The following is a 17,881-nucleotide window of genomic DNA, read 5'->3' on the forward strand; positions in this document are numbered from 1 at the left end:
TTGAATGGTGACAAAAATGTTTTAAAAACAAGACATAATGGATCAAAACATGTTTAAATTCACGTTTCTCTGCAGAAGATGCATACAAGACTCAAGTCCGAATTGATGATGATCCTGCATATTTGGACATTTTGGACACAGCTGGACAGGTTAATGTTATATTTATCATCCTTTTAGTTGTTGAACAAACAAAAGTTATAGCATGCCTCAATATTCTGCTTAAGAGATCTCAATATACCAGAGAAGAAATAACTTTCAAGAAATACAGAAACTATCAGCACCCTAAAGTGGCACTATTGAAAATTGGAAACTGTGGGAATAGGTTTGGGAATTTAGAAAGGGTCCTGGCCACCATTTTCCCATCTCCGTGGAGTCTCCTTGACTCTATAAAAATCCAGCCCTAGATCGCCTTATGTGGCTCAGTGCTGTATTTATTCTATAATGCTCCAGAAATCTGCTTGTGATGTTGTATTAGTTAATCATGGTGTATAGCTATAAGTTGATACCATTATTGCTCGAGAAAGGACTCCATTTCATAATGGCAGTTGAAATGAACCGAAGAGTATAGTTTTTTGAACAGTAGTTTGTTATCACGATGCCTCAATTCAGCTTTAATTTGCGTTAATAATATCTCCAGGGAAGCTAGCTGTGTACTGTATAGCACCACTAACAGAGTCAGTCTATTGCCAGTTCCATCCTCTTTCCTGAAAACCAGCACAGAGGTTGCTGAAACTACAACAAAGAGAAATGGGATAGCAGAGAATTGTGAAACTAGCATTGGATGATTGGTAAATTAATGTCATCAATGACTCCTAAAACCACAAAAGGAGTGGACATTATAAAAGATTCACAGCTTGTTGTCATTTGAATGTCTTGTGGAAATGAAATATGTGTTTAGATTTTAGTACCGTGTAGACAAAGCCTCAATTCTTTTAATTTGCTGTTTTATTTTGTCTCCTCAGTCACTTCACTTTTTTTTCTTTTATTTCTTTTTTCCATTCTTTTGTAATCCTAGTCAGAGATTTCTACTTAAGCATCCACAAGATCACAGACTTCTGCACATTTGCTTTCAGAGGAAAATCACAGGCTGGCAAATACAGAGTTATAAAGTGTCTTCCTGTTGTCACCTGTTTCTTTAATTCCTTATTTAATTCAATTTTCCTCAACTTTCATTGCCTTTCATTCTCATTGAATTCCAGTTTCTCTTTGCTATGTCAAATTTTTACGAACAGATTTTCCAAAATAAGTGGACTTTCTTTCTTCTGTTGTATTAACAAGATGTGATGGACATATTTATCTGGTTACTTGGTCAAGAGATGTAACCTAACGAGTAAGTCAAACATTTTATTCTATTAAAAGCCAAAAATTTGTATTGTTTTGATGCATTTAAAACAATGGGAATGATTTAAATATTTAGCAAAGAGTTGAACATTTAAGATGGCAAATTTTACACATTTTTCTGACACTCTTTTGGCTGCATTTTGGAAAGCTAAGTCTGTTAATGACCTAACAGATAGTTTTTAAAGGAGCTACTGCAGCTTTCCACCATAATGAGAGTTTTAATCAGAGAGTAATCTGAAATTAGAATAGGGAAGAGCATGATGGCTTGTTCAAAATAAAATCTTAAAACTCTCTGCTTGACCTCAACACTCATGCACCAGATCACCACCTCTTCCGGAGAAATTTGAACAAGTGTCTTGTACCAATTAATTATTCACAATCAAGCTGCTGTGTTCCATGATGAACCACATACTTTGAGCAAATACTGAACTCTTGATTGTTAAATATATAGGACATACTCTATTGATTTACAACAGTGATTGACTGAACTAAGAACAGAGATCAGGTTTTCAGTTTTTATTGCATGTTGCCTACAGAAGATATACGTTACAGATGTAATCCATCTATTCCCAAATGCTTTTAAAGGCACCCCATTCATGTGCTACTTCTCTTCAACGACACTTCCTTACCCAATTTCTCTTTACTGTAAGAGAATATTTTCCTGTACCATCATTAATTGATACCTCAACCTATGTTTATTATGTTAGTCACTGAAGTCATGACTGTTAATGACTGTTATCATTGCCACAACCTTATTTCTATTTCAAACCATCCATTTATCTTTGAGAACCTGTAAATCCACAAGAGAAAGAAGCTTAATTTTAAATATTAACTCCCAAAGTGTCCAAAGTCTAATTATCCAACATTTTTAATACATTGCTGCCAGCCTTCCATTTTGATAGTTGCTACCTTCTCTCCCGGCTGCTGCTATTCTCTTCAGGTCTCGCAAAGACCAATTTATCAAAGTAGCATTTTATTAGTATTGTTCTTTAAGTCCATTTTACAGATAGCATTTCCTCCTGGAACGTGGACAGTTGGAGTGCCATATTCATAGCATCAACAGTTTCAATGGCAAATGTACTCATCATCATCCTTCTTGTTTTGTTTGCATCCCAGTCCAAAGGCAACTTTCCAAATGTCTTCCACAAGGAATATTATAAATTCTTCCACAATAGTAAATCCATTGCCAAAATTTGCATGTGAAACAACCTAAATTAGATTACTTACAGTGTGTGGAAACAGGCCCATCAAATCTACACCGACCCTCCGAAGAGCAACCCACTCAGACCCATTCCCCTACATTGACCCCTTGACCTAACACTACGGGCAACTTAGCATGGCCAATTCACCTAACCAGTACATTTTTGGACTGTGTGAGGAAACCGGAGTAAATCCATGTAGACACGGTGAGAATGTGCAAACTCCACACAGACAGTTGCTTGAGGTGGGAATTGAACCCGGATCTCTGGTATTGTAAGGCAGCAGTGCCACCATGTCACCCATGATCAATGTTATGCTATTGGGATCACCCAAAACTGAGAAGTTCAACAGACACTTCTCTATTTTAATTTCTTCTTTTTTTCACTTGCAAGTTGCCCTCTACCTTTGGATTTTTTGTGGCCAAGGTATAATATTTCAAAGCTCACGTCTGGTCTGATTTGGACTGTGTGCCGAACCAGTTGAGCTTACTGATGTGACTCAACAAGTCTTCCATTTCATCCTTCAGGAGCAATGTCATCATTCTGTCCAGGTTTGGTACGACTAATTGCAATTGAATTGATATTTCCAAAATAAGAATCTTGTTGTAGAATTACTTTAGACTCACACAGCGTAACTTCCAATTTCAGTAATGTGAACATTTCAGAAACTGGAAACTTGAATCTTGCTCCTGACATTTGTCTTTTCTCTGGTTTATTTAAACTTCTATTTATTATGTTACTCAGGGAACACTATCGTTGGATCATCATTCTATTCTTTTCTCTCTCAGATACTTCTTGAATAGCCACTTAAATGAAGCAATGCTATTTGCTTTCACCATTCCATGTGATAGCAAGTTCCACACCATGCTCGAAGGAAAGTTTCTTCTGTATTTGATTTGATATAATGTGGCTATCTTTACTTATGGTCTCCAGCTTTGGACAACCCACATGTGGAATCAACTTCTCTACACCTATCTTAACATGTCTGCTCATCATTTTCAAGACTTCTAATAAAACACCTCCATCTACTTTATTCTAGCGAAGAGTCCTAGATTATTAGGTCTTCCTGATACTTGTAGCTTCTCCATTCGGGTACTCTATTGAAGTTATAATTAGGAATGTTATTTGATACTGCAGCTGAAGATTTACAAGAACGAATTGTTAATGGGCCTTAACATTTCTTTATGGCCTTAAATTGTGATTGCATTTAGGACAAACAATTAGATTGCATTTCTTCTACATTCTTTTAAAATATTGACTATGTAGAGCTGCTATTAAAGTAATAAATACATGCTAGTGACATTAGACAATTTATTTGCAATGAATGTTGTAGCTGTTTGTGAATGGTAATTAAAGTGGCATCTCCATAATATCAAAGAAGGCGACTCTTCTTAATCATGCCTTGAAATACTCATAAAGGCAGTTATTATAGATAATTGCAGAGCCCCATAATGTTCTACAGATAATTGCAGAGCCCTATAATGTTCTACAGTTCACTGAGTTAATTTATTAGATGTTTTCAGAATTTACGCGTTTTCATGTATTTTATCAAAATGATTATATGGCATATTCTGGACAAGGATAATGAAACTGCATCAAGAGCTCAACATTGCTGATGCTCTACATCTGTCTGAACGGCAACTAATTTTGCAACTGAATAAAAATTTCTACTGCATTTTAGAACTAAATCATATAAAAATATAAAATGCAAAATGCCATCACGTTTCAATGCCTGTAAGTCTTGGACGTGAATGCAAATATTGGGAATCCTATGTTGACCTAGCTAAAAGTAGAAGGGTCAGAGGGAGAGGGCTTCCTTTAATGAAAATATGTGGGTGATCATGCTGTTAGGAGCACCTGCCATAACAGGAAAGCAAACTAATGTGGCTTTGTTTTGCACTCTGAAGAGATTCGTACATTGACTGCCATTTTTCTGTTTAAGAAGGGGAATGGTGAAGTCAGATCCTGAAGATTTTACAAACTGACACTATACTGCAATCTAAGCTTCTGTCTTCAAGATGAACCTGAGTTCTAATAGGCAGCTAACCAATAATGTTTTTCTCCGTCAGTATTCTGCCAATGCCAACATTAAGGATATGGACATTTTCCAGTTTAGGAGTGATTTTCCCTGATTATGCATCCTCTTATAGCTTTCAACTTGTTTGTGCCAATTAGTGGCTCTTCCCCAACAAAGTGCCATAGTCTACTGGAAAATGTCTATTCTCAGTGGCTTTTCTGTTGGCCTCTTACTGGAATTATATTGAAAGTGCACTTGAAGGACAGTGGCTTTCTGGCCCTGTTGAATAGTTAAAGGGTGGTGTAGTGTTCAGTGTTCATTGGCTTATTTTTCCATTAGTTTGCTTCACTTGCTGTGGACGTCACTAACTTGTGCTGTATTTTGTTTGAAAGGTGGTGATCACTCTCATGGTCCTTCTTTTCTTATGAACTTGAGTAATGCTGATAAATAGGTCATTTTGTTGAAGATTTTCACACACAGCGGGAGAATTTGGATGAATTACAAAAGTAAAGGAAAAACAATATTTATACTGAGAATGAATGTTGATTGGTTGGCAAATGGACTTGCTTTAGTGGAGATATTACCAAGGAGAATGCACTGATTAATAATGACTGACAGCTAATTGACAATCATTGTTTAAATTTTAAACAAGGCAGATCAATTCTTATTGGGCAAGACTCAATAAGCTCAGGTTGTTTTCTATGGAGCAGAGAAGGTTGAGGGGGTCTTGAGAGAGGTGTATAAGATTATGAGGCTTAAGGACAGAGGAAATATAAAGCAGATATTCCCCTTAGGTCAAAGGGTCAATAACAAGGGGGCACAATTTTAAAGTGAAAGGCAAGAGGCTTAGAGAAGTTTTAAGGAGAAGCTTTTTCACCTGGAATCTGGAATGTACTGCCTAGGAGGGTAGTTGAGGTGGGAGAGTTCACAACCTTTACAAAATATTTGGATGAGCACTTGAAATGTCATAACATTCAAGACTATGGGCCGAATGTGGGAAAATGGGACTAGTGTAGGCAGTACAGACTTGATGGGCTGAATGGCCTCTTCTGTACTGTATGATGCCATTATTCCACGTTTCCATGATTCTATGATTTTAAAGTATTAACTTTAAGAATAAAGCAGAGAATGTCTGTTACTTGATTATTTCAAATATGCACAGTGCGTATAAATCTTTTTTCCAACTGCTCTGTGTATGAAGATTTGTAGCTTCCAGTGCATGTAAGTGTGCGAGTTTGAGCCCAACTAATAATCCTAAATTGGTTGCCAAGATAATTCTTAGCACACTCAGGATTGTGTAGTAAATGCTATCTGATTGAGAAATCACTACTAATGTTAGATACTTGTGAGTTTTGCAAACGTGGGTTAATTGGATACAGTCAGTACTTAGTTTGCAGGGAAATGCTGTTTGATGTGATCTGCAAGCCTTTGGGGTGTATGGGCTAGGTGTGATTCTAAGGATCTGGGCTTTAATAAAGCTTGGCCATACAGCTTGGTGCCTTGCGAATTGCAGTGCTCAGCTTGCACAACCCAGATCAGGTATTCGAGGTAGAGTTTCCAGCATGATCTTTTGTGTGCTGTGATCTTTTCACTTCTGTGTGGTAATGATCATGGACTAACTAACTCAGAAGTTCTTACTGTACAGCTCTGTGTGGGCATGCTGGTGTATCTCACCTCAGTGGTTGCATCTGTACAAGAGAGGTGAATATTGGGAAGCTTGGGTGTCTGAGCCAGGAGTCTGGGCTGGATCCATGAATATCGGTGGAGAAGGTGATGATTAATTTTGTTTTTAGATTTATGGGAGTGCAAGACAACTCATTTTTTTCCAATGTCATCAAGAACTTTTGACAACTCAAATTGATTTACTGTGACAATTTCAAGGTCCTTCTTCAGTAGTAAGGGTATGGAATGCTTTGCCTGCAACAGTAGTCGATTCGCCAACTTTAAGTACATTTAAGTCATCATTGGACAAGCATATGGACATACATGGAATAGTGTAGGTTGGATGGGCTTCAGATTGATATGACAGGTCGTTGCAACATCGAGGGCCGAAGGGCCTGTACTGCGCTGTAATGTTCTATGTTCTAGGAGGAGTTCTTCAGTGTATGAAAACCCAAGTTTCAAAAGTTCCTCACCTACTTGGGTTTCAGGGCCCATATATTCTAAGGTCTTTAAACATTTTCATGCATCTATGAGATGTGGGCAACACTGTCTGGCTACTATTTATTGCCCATCTCTAGTTGTCCTTGAGAAGGTAGTAATGAGTGCCTTCTTGAATTACTGCAGTCCAATTAGTAGACCCTCTTAAATGTTGCAATTGTACCAGCCTCCACCACTTCTTCTGGCAGCTCATTCCATACCCATAACACCCTCTGTGTGAAAAGGTTGCCCCTTAGATCTCTTTTATATCTTTCCCCTCTCACCCTAAACCTATGTCCTCTAGTACTTGACTCCCCGACCCCAATAGACAATAGACAATAGGTGCAGGAGTAGACCCTTCTACCCTTCGAGCCTGCACCACCATTCATTATGATCATTGCTGATCATCCTCAATCAGTATTCTGTTCCTGCCTTATCTCCATAACCCTTGATTCCACTATCCTTGAGAGCTCTATCCAACTCATTCTTAAATGAATCCAGAGACTGGGCCTCCGTTGCCTTCTGGGGCACAGCATTCCATACAGCCACCACTCTCTGGGTGCAGAAGTCTCTCCTCATCTCTGTCCTAAATGGCCTACCCCTTATTTTTAAGCTGTGTCCTCTGGTTCGGGACTCACCCATCAGCGGAAACATGTTTCCTGCCTCCAGAGTGTCCAATACTTTAATAATCTTATACGTTTCAAGTAGCTTCCCTCTCAGTCTTCTAAACTCAAGGGTATACAAGCCCAGTCGCTCCAGTCTTTCAACATAAGATAGTCCCACCATTCCAGGAATTGACCTCGTGAACCTACGCTGCACTCCCTCAATAGCCAGAATGTCTTTCCTCAAATTTGGAGACCAGAACTGCACACAATATTCCAGGTGTGGTCTCACCAGGGCCCTGCTGCAGAAGAACCTCTTTGCTTCTATACTCAATCCCATTTGTTATGAAGGCCAGCATGCTATTAGCCTTCTTCACTACCTGCTGTACCTGCATGCTTACCTTCATTGACTGGTATACAAGAACACCCAGATCTCTTTCTACTGCCCCTTTACCTAACTTGACTCCATTTAGGTAGTAATCTACCTTCCTGTTCTTGCCACCAGAGCGGATAACCATACATTTATCCACATTAAACTGCATCTGCCATGCATCTGTCCACTCACCTAACCTGTCCTGGTCACCCTGTAATCTCCTAACATCCTCCACACATTTCACCCTGCAACCCAGCTTTGTATCATCAGCAAATTTGCTTATGTTACTATCAATACCATCTTCTATATTATTAATATATATTGTATAAAGCTGTGTTCCCAGCACTGATCCCCGTGGTACCCCACTGGTCACTGCCTGCCATTCCGAAAGGGAGCTGTTTATCACTACTCTTTGTTTCCTGTCAGCCAACCAATTTTCAATCCATTTCAGTATATTGCCCCCAATACCATGTGCCCTAAGTTTGCTCACGAACCTCCCAGGGAAAAGACTTTGGCTATTTACCCTATTCATGCTCCTCATTATTTTGTAAACCCCTATAAGGTCACTCCTCAGCCTCCGAATCTCCAGGGAAAACAGCCCCAGCCTGTTCAGCCTCTCCCTATAGCTCAAATTCTTCAACCCTGGCAATATCCTTGTGAATCTTTTCTGAACCCTTTCAAGTTTCACAACATCTTTCTGATAGGAAGGAGACCAGAATTGCACGCAATATTCCAACAGTGGCCTAACCAATGTCCTGTACAGCAGCAACATGACCTCCCAAGTCCTGTACTCACTACTCTGACCAATAAAGGAAAGCATATCAAACGCCTTCTTCACTATCCTATCTACCTGCGACTCCAATTTCAAGGAGCTATGAACCTGCTCTCCAAGGTCTCTTTGTTTAGCAACACTCCCTAGGACCTTACCATTCAGTGAATAAGTCCTGCTAAGATTTGCTTTCCCAAAATGCAGCACCTCACATTTATGTAAATTAAATTCCGTCTGCCACTTCTCAGCTCATTGGCCCATCTGGTTCAACATCCCGTCGTAATCTGAGGTAACCTTCTTCGCTATCCACCACACCTCCAATTTTGGTGCCATCTGCAAACTTACTAACTGTACCTCTTATGCTCACATCCAAATCATTTATATAAATGATGAAAAGTAGTCGACTCAGCACTGATCCTTGTGGCACTCCACTGGTCACAGGCCTCCAGTCTGAAAACAACCCTCTGCCTTCTACCTTTGAGCCAGTTCTGTATCCAAATGGCAAGTTCTCCCTGTAGTCCGTGAGATCTAACCTTGCACACCAGTCTCCCATGGGAAACCTTGTCAAATGCTTTACTGAAGTCCATATAGATCACATCTATGGCTCTGCCTTCATCAATCTTCTTTGTTACTTCTTCAAAAAACTCAATCAAATTTGTGAGACATGATCTCCCTTCAGAATCTCAACCTTTTTCCTTCCTATGTTGTTAGTTCCAATGTATACAATGACCTCCTGTTGGTCCCTTTCCTTCTTGAGAACATTCTGCACCCTCCCTGAGACATCCTTGATCCTGGCACCAAGGAAGCAACACACCATTCTGATTTTTCGCTGCTGGCCACAGAAACATCTGTCTGTACCTCAGACTAGAGAGTCCCCTAACCCAATCGATCGCTTGGAACCCGACATACCTCTCATTGCATTACAGCCAATCTCAATACCAGAAACTTGGCTGCTCATGCTACATACCCCTGAGTGTCCATCACCCTCTACATTTTCTAAAACAGCTTACTTGTTTGAAATGGGGATCGCCACAGAAGACTCCTGCACTACCTGCCTACCTCTCTTACCTTTCCTGGAGTTAACCCACCTATGTAACTGTATCTGAGACATCCCCCCTTCCGATAACTGCCATCCATCACATCCCCTTGCTCATGTAAATTCCTCATTGCCTCTACCTGCCTCTCCAACTGATCAACTTGATCTGATAGCATTTATTGCAGATATAATCCTCAGTAACATTTAAACTCTCCCTAAACTCCCACATCTGACAAGAAGAGCATATCACTCTACTAAGGGCCATTTTTGCTTCTTTCAATCTACAGACCCAGAAAATAGTGCTATTCATTCACAAAACACTGCTCCAGGTTAAAATAATACTTATGGCTTATATTTTCAGTTTACTCAAGCGACATAAAACATACAATCAAGAAATAACCCACTCTACTCACTACTGCAGACTTTTTTTAAGGCCGCACTTATAATCCACTTATCTGCTTCTGTCCTGTAACCTCCCCAAATAGGTTCCTCCAAGATCAGTTGTGAATTTCACTGTTATTTAATTTTCCCAGACACACTCCGATGTTCAGCGATACATGAATTCAACAGCAAAGGCAGTAACTGCTAACTCTGTCAGTTAGCAGTGTGGGTTCTTTCTCTCTCTCTCTCTCCTGCACTGACCTCACCATGTGCTTCTTTTGTCTATTCTCTCTCTTCTAAAACTGCTGTTGTTTTGATTTTTTTTCCAAAGTTCCAAAACAATGCAACAGCATATAAAACAGCAATTGCTGTTCCTGGAATTCGAGGAAATTGCCTCCAACACCTAAAATACCTCAGAAAAGGAGCAGCTGTTACAGCCAGAATTTTTCCCCATCCTCCACTTCGATTACCAAGAATCCTCTACTGTACAGAAACTGACCTTCCCGTCCAACTCATCTGCTCCAACTTAGACCCATTTGCCAACAATTTTCCCAAATCCCTATAAACCCTTACTAATCATGAACCCATCCAGACGCCTTTTAAATGTTGCAATTATTCCTCTCGCAGCTTGTTACGTACACACACCCCCTCTGTGTAAAAAAAAGTTGGCCCTCAGGTTCTTTGAAATGCTTCCCTTCTCCCCTTAAAAATATGCCTTCGACTTTTGAACTCCACTACCCTGGGGAAAAAAGATATTGGCTATTCACCCTATCCATGTACCTCGATGGTCTATAAGAATATCGAGGAGCAGTTGTTAGATCCCCTCTTGTTGGAGATAGTCATTATCAGTTATTCATGTGGCATGAATGTTACTTTCCAGTTGTCAGCCTAAGCCTAGATATTGTCCAAGCCTTACTGCATTTGGACATGGACTGCTTCAGTATCTGAGGGGGGGTGAATGGTGCTGAACATTGCACAATCATCTGCAAATATCCTTACTTCTGGCCTTATGACGGAGAGAAATTCATTGATGAAGCAGCTGAAGATAGTTTTGCTGAGGGCACTATCCTGAGGAACTCCTGCAGAGATGACCTGGAGCTGAGATAATTGACCACCGACAACCACAAACATCTTTCCTTGTACAAGGTAAGACTAACCAGCAGAGAGCATTCTCCCTGCTTCCTGTTGACTTCAGTTTTCCTCAGGCTCCTTGATGCCACACTCAGTCAAATACAACTTTGATGTCAAGGGCCATCACTCTTATCTCACCTATGGAATTCAGCTGCATTGTCCATGTTTGAACCAATGCTATAATGCAATCAGGAATCCGTGTGTCCTTGGTACAATGCAAACTTAGCATCAGTGAGCAGGCTATTGCTGAACAAATACTGTTTGTCAGTGCTGTTGATAAAACCTTCCATCATTTTATGAATAATTGAGAGTAGACTGAGATGACTCTAATCTGGCTGGGTGGGGGACAACTAAAAATTATGGGATGGCTATTTTTGGACTGTCTCTTTAATTGATGGTAACTTGCTGCAATAAAAAGGAACATATGAACTGCTTCTAGTTCAGCCCCAGGATATGCCTGTGCAGTGTGGTTACTATGGGAACAGGAGCCCCAGGCCAAGTATTATTATTAAAATCTGCATGTCAGATTGAACACCTGAAAATAAAGGACAGAGCAGTTGGCTTTGCCATGCGTCATGGTTAGATTTGCAGGGTCTCAGGCAGTCTGATATTTAAAACAGCATCCTAGACTGAGATGAGGAGAAGAGAGAGAGAGAGAGAGAGAAAGAAAAAGAGAGTGTTGTAAAAAGCTGGGATAAAGATTGTTCTTTATTAACTACCAGCCAGACCACACTCTCTCATCAAAGAAATTTCACTCACAAACACTGGGAGATTGGTCATGAGCCCAGGAGAAGGAATCATCAGAGTAGATCCTGCTGTTGAAACTCTGTTTGGGATTCTCAGAAGGCTGATGACTTTTGACTTACAACTTTGCACAATGGGAAAAGTCAGCTCATTGAAATCTGGGAGTAATGTCAGACCTTCCATGCTGCTTGCCATCACTTGGGTTATGTTATGATCATGGCTGATGTTACTATTAGTTAAGTCAGATCCCAGAATTAAATTTGACTTAGTAGATCATGTATTTTTAAAATGAATATAGTGCTCTTTCACTGGAACATAAACATGCCAGGTTACAGATTTATTTTTATCAATAAATCTGAAGTTTTTACACAGAAGAAATAAAATAAAACGCACAAGATATCTAACTATAATGTAGTTTCCAAAATAGCCCCATCTACTCAGCAAGCCACTACTTCACAGTTAATCAAAATCCAGAGTAATCTTCCTTCCTTGTCCATTCTGCAGATTGACTTAACTGCTTTTTTCCAGTTCTGGTTCTGTGAGCTGGGTCATCTCCAAGCCCCAAGGGTGTGAATCCATTAAAAATTAAATAAGGAGCAGCATTGCTTGAATGGTGTGGAACTATGGAAATAGTGAAGGGGAGGAAGGATAACTTGGGCAAAGGTGTAATCCTAAGGGTTGTGCTGCACTCAGTCAGGGGAGGCAGCGTTGCTCCAGTCAGACATTGCAGTATTATTTAGAAATTATTTAGGTGTTGAGGTTGAGCCCACAAAATAGTGGGAGAAAGGGAATGAAATATGGACATATGTGGTATATCAAAGAGCAAAGAAAAGACAAGAGAGATAAGTAGCAATATGGGGAGGCATTAGCCTAGTGGTAATATTGCTAGACTGTTAATCCAGAGAGGTAATGTTCTGGTGACCCTGGTTCAAATCCCACCACGGTAGATGGTTATAATTTGAACACAGCAAAATATGGAAGTAAGTGTAACCCATCTGGTTCACTAATGTCCTTTAGGGAAACAATATGCCATCCTTAGCCAGCCTGGCCAATTTGTGACTTCAGACCCACAGCAATGTAGTTGCCCTCTGGGCAATTAGGGATGGGCAATAAATGCTGGCTTGGCCAGTGACACCCTCATCCTGTAAAGGAATAAAAAAAAGGTAACAAGGATCAGAGATTGGCTGGAGGGGACAAAGAGAAAATAACTGATAAATACACCAAACAAACTTGATAATACAGAGATAAAATAAAATATCTGAATGTGAAAAGCAAATGAATTGATGCCACTCATCAAAGTAAATATGCTTTGGTAGCAATTATAGTCATGTGGCTACAGGATGATAAATATTGGATCCTGAATATTGTATATGATGTTCAAGAAGAATATTAAACCGGGAAAAGGGGAAGGGATAGTACTGTTAATCAAGGACAGCATTGCTGCAGTAGTTAGAGATGATTTGGTTCAGGTGATCAAGGTTTAGAATAAGTTTGTGTGAAAATGTGATACAGTAGAAGGAATAAGTAACTTGTGAGGGAAGGTCTACAAGCTCCCTAACAGTAACCAGAATGCAGGAAGAATTACACAAGACTCTGTACAGCTTCTAAAAGGATGGTAATAATCATGGGTGAGGTTAATTTACATTTAAACTGTAAAAATCACTTCAAAAAATGCAATCATAGCATAGCTGAAGAGTTGATAGAACACTTTTAAGAATTTCTTGAAACTGACCAGAAAGCAGGATACATTAGATATTGTATTGTGTAATGAAAGAGGACTAATTAACTACTTCATAGTAAGGCATTCTAGATAGCCACAACTACAAATATAACTGAATTTATATCCTATTTTAAAGCAAAGACTAATTCTCAGACCAGTATTTTAGGTGTAAATAAGGGCAACTGTGTGGCCATGAAACTGAGCTAGCTGAAGTGAAATGGCATTCTCAACTAGGAGACAGATTAATACTGATCATTTGTGACCACACCACACAGCAGATAGTGCAGCTCTGCACATGTTACCCAGAGAGCTGTCAATGATCTCTACCTTGTGGGACATTCTCAGGTAAATGCATCTCTTAGCCAACCTCAGGGCGATAAGCAATGGTTTCTTAATGACCAAGGCTACCCACTGCTTCCTGACACCTGTCTGAGGAAGGGTAAATATTGCATATGTTTCCACAGGAACAACCATGGGCTCCTGAAGATGAGATTCAGTTGCCTGGACAAGTCATTCGGGACAATGCAAGATATCTCAGAAGGGATTCCCTCATCATAGCAAATTTCTGCATCCTCCATAGCCTGACATTTCAAGGGGGTGGAGGTGGAGGATGTCTTGTGATAGCACAAGATGGAGGAGCAAAATATCTCATCTGAGGAGAACCTGTTGCTGAGTTGCCACAGGAGGTCCCTCACAGATGGCAAGGCATTGGCTCATTTGGTAACAGATCCACAAAAACTGCAGTCATCCATTTGCAGTGGGAATAAGCAACACAAACAAGTTTCTTTCACTTTCTGATTGTTCTGGAGTTGCTGGCTGGGAGAATGCTGTAAGCTCTATTCAACATACCTCATTGACTGGGAAGAGTTCCATTTTGTGTTGTGATTTGCTTTGGTTTCAAGGTTCTTCTCTCTGCTTGGGATGTAATAACTCAAAAGTACGAAGTCCATCTGACAGACCTTTAAGCTATGTTAACTGCAGCACCTGTAGCTGTAACACTGACAACCATGCAGGTACCTAGCAGAGAAAAGAGACCAGATCATACATTTGAACAGTGAAAGTTCGTATAAATTTACAACTGTTATATTTATGAATGTTAATGAAACATCTGTGCCACTTTGAGGTACCCTGAAAGGATTTCTTCTTCTTTTGCTTCTTGCTGCAGGCTCAACATCAGAAGCTAAGGTTGAGGGAACCTGCTTTTTTTATTTGTTGGTGAGATGTGGGCATTGTTGGTGAGGTCAGCATTTGTTGCCCATTCAGTACTGTCCAGTGGGCAGTGAAGCATCTGACAGATCAATGTGTCTGGATGCACATGTAGATCAGACAAGGCTGGCAGATTTCCTTCCCTGAAAGACATTAGTGAACCAGCTGAGATTTTACGACTATCAACGATAGTTTCATGGTCACCCTGAGACTCGCCTTTCAATCCAGATTTTTATTGAATTCACATTTCCCATAGATTTGAGCGGGCATTCATCTGCGGTTCGGGATTGCTAGTCCAGTAGCAATACAAAATATGCTACTGCTGCTCCTCTACTGGGAAGGCTTTGACCGGTGTCTTCTGTGATCTTAGGGTTTGAAGGCTTGGGTTGGTGAGAATTTGCTGCACAAATACAGATTCACCATCCTCAACCCAATCAGCTGCTAGCAGTATGCACTGGCACAGGGTGTTGGAGGATCAGGGCACCTCTGGATTTTCCAAGGAATAAGCTGTTGAGGTGCCTGTCTGTTCCTGCGCCTGTGAGTTGGTGCTACCACTCTATCTTCTAGAGAAGAAGGGTACCTGGAGTGAGGTCAAGATGATTGTGTCCTTCTTGTTTTGAAATTCTTGCTAGACATTTTTGTTTTGTTTTATTCATTCATGGGATGTGTGTGTTGCTGGCTGCGCTGGTGTTTATTGCCCGTAACTGGTTACTCTTGAGAAGGTGGTGGTGAGTTGTCTTTTTGAACCATTCCAGCTCATTTGGTGTAGGGACACCTAACGTGCTGCAGAAAGCATGTTCCAGGATTTTGACCTAGCAACACTGAAGCAGTGGTGCTTGTATATGGTGAGTGGTTTGGAAGGGAATTTGCAAGTGGTGGCTTTCACATGTATTATCTGCTCTTGTCTTTCTCAACAGAAGTGGTAATTGATTTGAAAGGTGCTCTAAGGAGCCTTGGTGAATTTCTGCAGTGCATTTTGTAAATGATACATTTATCCAAGACACTGTGACAGTCTGTAGATCTGATTACATATCTAGCAACCACTGAGTATTCTGGAGGACTTGGCTCACCATGGTGATTCCATCCTTTCCGATGAAGGAGAAGGATGCTTGCATGTCAAAACCACTTCTCTGTCTTTCACTGCAATCTAGTCAGGGCCTCTGGAATTCCTACCTGATGTTTTCCTGCCTATGTCTCCAGTTTGGCCATGTCAACAATGCCCCAAACACAGGCACATCTTCTGCAATAGGCTAAGAAATGTTTGGTCTCCAGCAGTCCTCTAGTTTCAGGAGCTCCACCATCTCTGTTCCAGCCAGTGATGTGCTCACCAGATTGTGTTGCTGAATTGTTTTCATTCATTCATGGGATTTGGGTGTCACTGGCTGGGCTATTAATTATTGCCCATCCCTAATTGCTGAGAGGGCATTTAAAAGTCAGCCTCATTCTGTGGGTCTGGAGTCACATGTAGGCAAAAGAGCTTTATAAAATCATGAGGGGCATAGAGAGGGTGAATGGCCTGGGTCCTTTCCCTAGGATCATGGAGTCCAAAACTAGAGAGTACAGTTTTAAGGTGAGAGGTGAAAGATTTAAAAGGGACTGGAGGGGTAACTCTTTTTCACACAGAGGGTGAACAAGCTGCCAGAGGAAGTGGTAGGGAGGATTAAAGTTACAATATTTAAAAGACATTTGAACGAGTACGTGGATAGGGAAGTTTTAGAGTGATATGGACTAAACACAGACAAATAGGCCTAGTTCAGTTTAGGAAACCTGGTCAGCTTGGATGAGTTGGGCTGAAGGGCCTGTTTCTGTGCTGTATCATTCTGTGATTCTATAGTTAGGTATATCTTCCTTCCCTAAAGGGATTTAATGCTTCAAATGTTTTTTTTCCCTAATGGCATTTGACTGTAGATTCATGGTCACCATAATCTAGTCTTTTATTTCCGATTTTTCAGTGATTCAAACTTATATGCCCAGAACATTTGGGTTCTACTCAAGTGCCATTACCACTACACCACTGTCTCTGCAGGTCAGTAGCTTTCTAATGTTACAGTCCTCATCCTCGGAGATATAGCTCTGGACTCTTCTATTTTGCTGTCTGTTGATCACTTCAAAGAGAGAGGAGAAGTAGTGGAGATGAAGCATAATGTCATGAGTGGTGAGGATCTGGAGATATATGCTAACTTGTCCTACAAGGAGAGTAAGGTTGAATGTGATGGGGGTATGCACATGTACACTGAATGAGCATGCATGGCCCTCCCCAGTGAGAGAGTAGGAAGTGTTAAACAATTGTCAGCATATACATATTTGTGAGCCCTTCAGTGCACATCCATGCATGTGCTGTGTGAAATGGTTGTACAGAGGCACAGTCAGGCTGAATAATGATCCTATGAGTGAAAGTTTGCAGTGAGAAGATTGCGTCCCTTATCCTGCTCTGGGTTCTGTTTATAGATGTATAACAGAGGCCTTTACTTCCTCTACAACCTAGTTCCAGCCTGCTGATTTCCGATTGGAACACTCTTTTTACTCATCGGGAGGTTGAGAACTGCCTTTCATTCCTAGACGTTTTAGATTAGATTCCCTACAGTTTAGAAACAGGTCATTTGGCCCAGCAAGTCCACAATGACCCTTTGAAGAGTAACCCATCCAGACCCACTTCCCTGTATCTAATGCACCTAAAACTATGGGCAATTTTGCATGGCCGATTCACCTGGCCTGCACATCTTTGGATTGTGTGAGGAAACCCATGCAGACACAGAGGGACTGTGCAAACTCCACACAGACAGTCACCCGAGGCTGGAATCAAATCTTGGAGCTGTGAGGCTACAGTGCTAACCACTGAGCCACCGTGCCATCCCTGAGGCAGATGTTCTAGTGAGGCATCACTGAAAGCATAGAGAGATCAAATGATGCTTGGTCGACAGCTTGTAGGAGAGGGAAGATGGGAATAAGACCATACTATCATCAAACCATAATAAGTAGGAACAGGAGGAGGCTATTCAGCCCCTCAAGCGTGCTTCACCATTCAGTAGGATCATGGCTGATATGACTTTCATCATGTCTGCTTTCCTGCATTTTCCTCATAACACTTGAACCCTTACTGATCAGAATCTATCTCAGACTTAAAGATACACAAGGACTCTGTCCCATAATTCTCTTTGGCAAGAAGCTCCAAAGACACTTAACCTTCTGAGAGAAGAAATTCCTCCTCATCTCAGCCTTAAAT

General features: G+C 40.7%; 1 protein-coding gene across 3 annotated transcripts in view; it reads left to right on the forward strand.

Annotated features, from left to right (window-relative positions):
• The window catches only part of rit1 (Ras-like without CAAX 1), a 326,724-nt gene that overhangs the window by 108,683 nt on the left and 200,160 nt on the right, over window positions 1-17,881 (forward strand). For all 3 annotated transcript variants that reach the window (XM_072571920.1, XM_072571911.1, XM_072571930.1), the window contains one exon: window positions 76-149. In XM_072571920.1, coding sequence (XP_072428021.1) covers window positions 76-149 — 74 coding nt within the window. The remainder of the gene's footprint in view (window positions 1-75; window positions 150-17,881) is intronic.

This window comes from Chiloscyllium punctatum, chromosome 1 (genome assembly GCF_047496795.1).
Source record: "Chiloscyllium punctatum isolate Juve2018m chromosome 1, sChiPun1.3, whole genome shotgun sequence".
In the NCBI taxonomy this organism is placed as follows: Eukaryota; Metazoa; Chordata; class Chondrichthyes; order Orectolobiformes; family Hemiscylliidae; genus Chiloscyllium; species Chiloscyllium punctatum.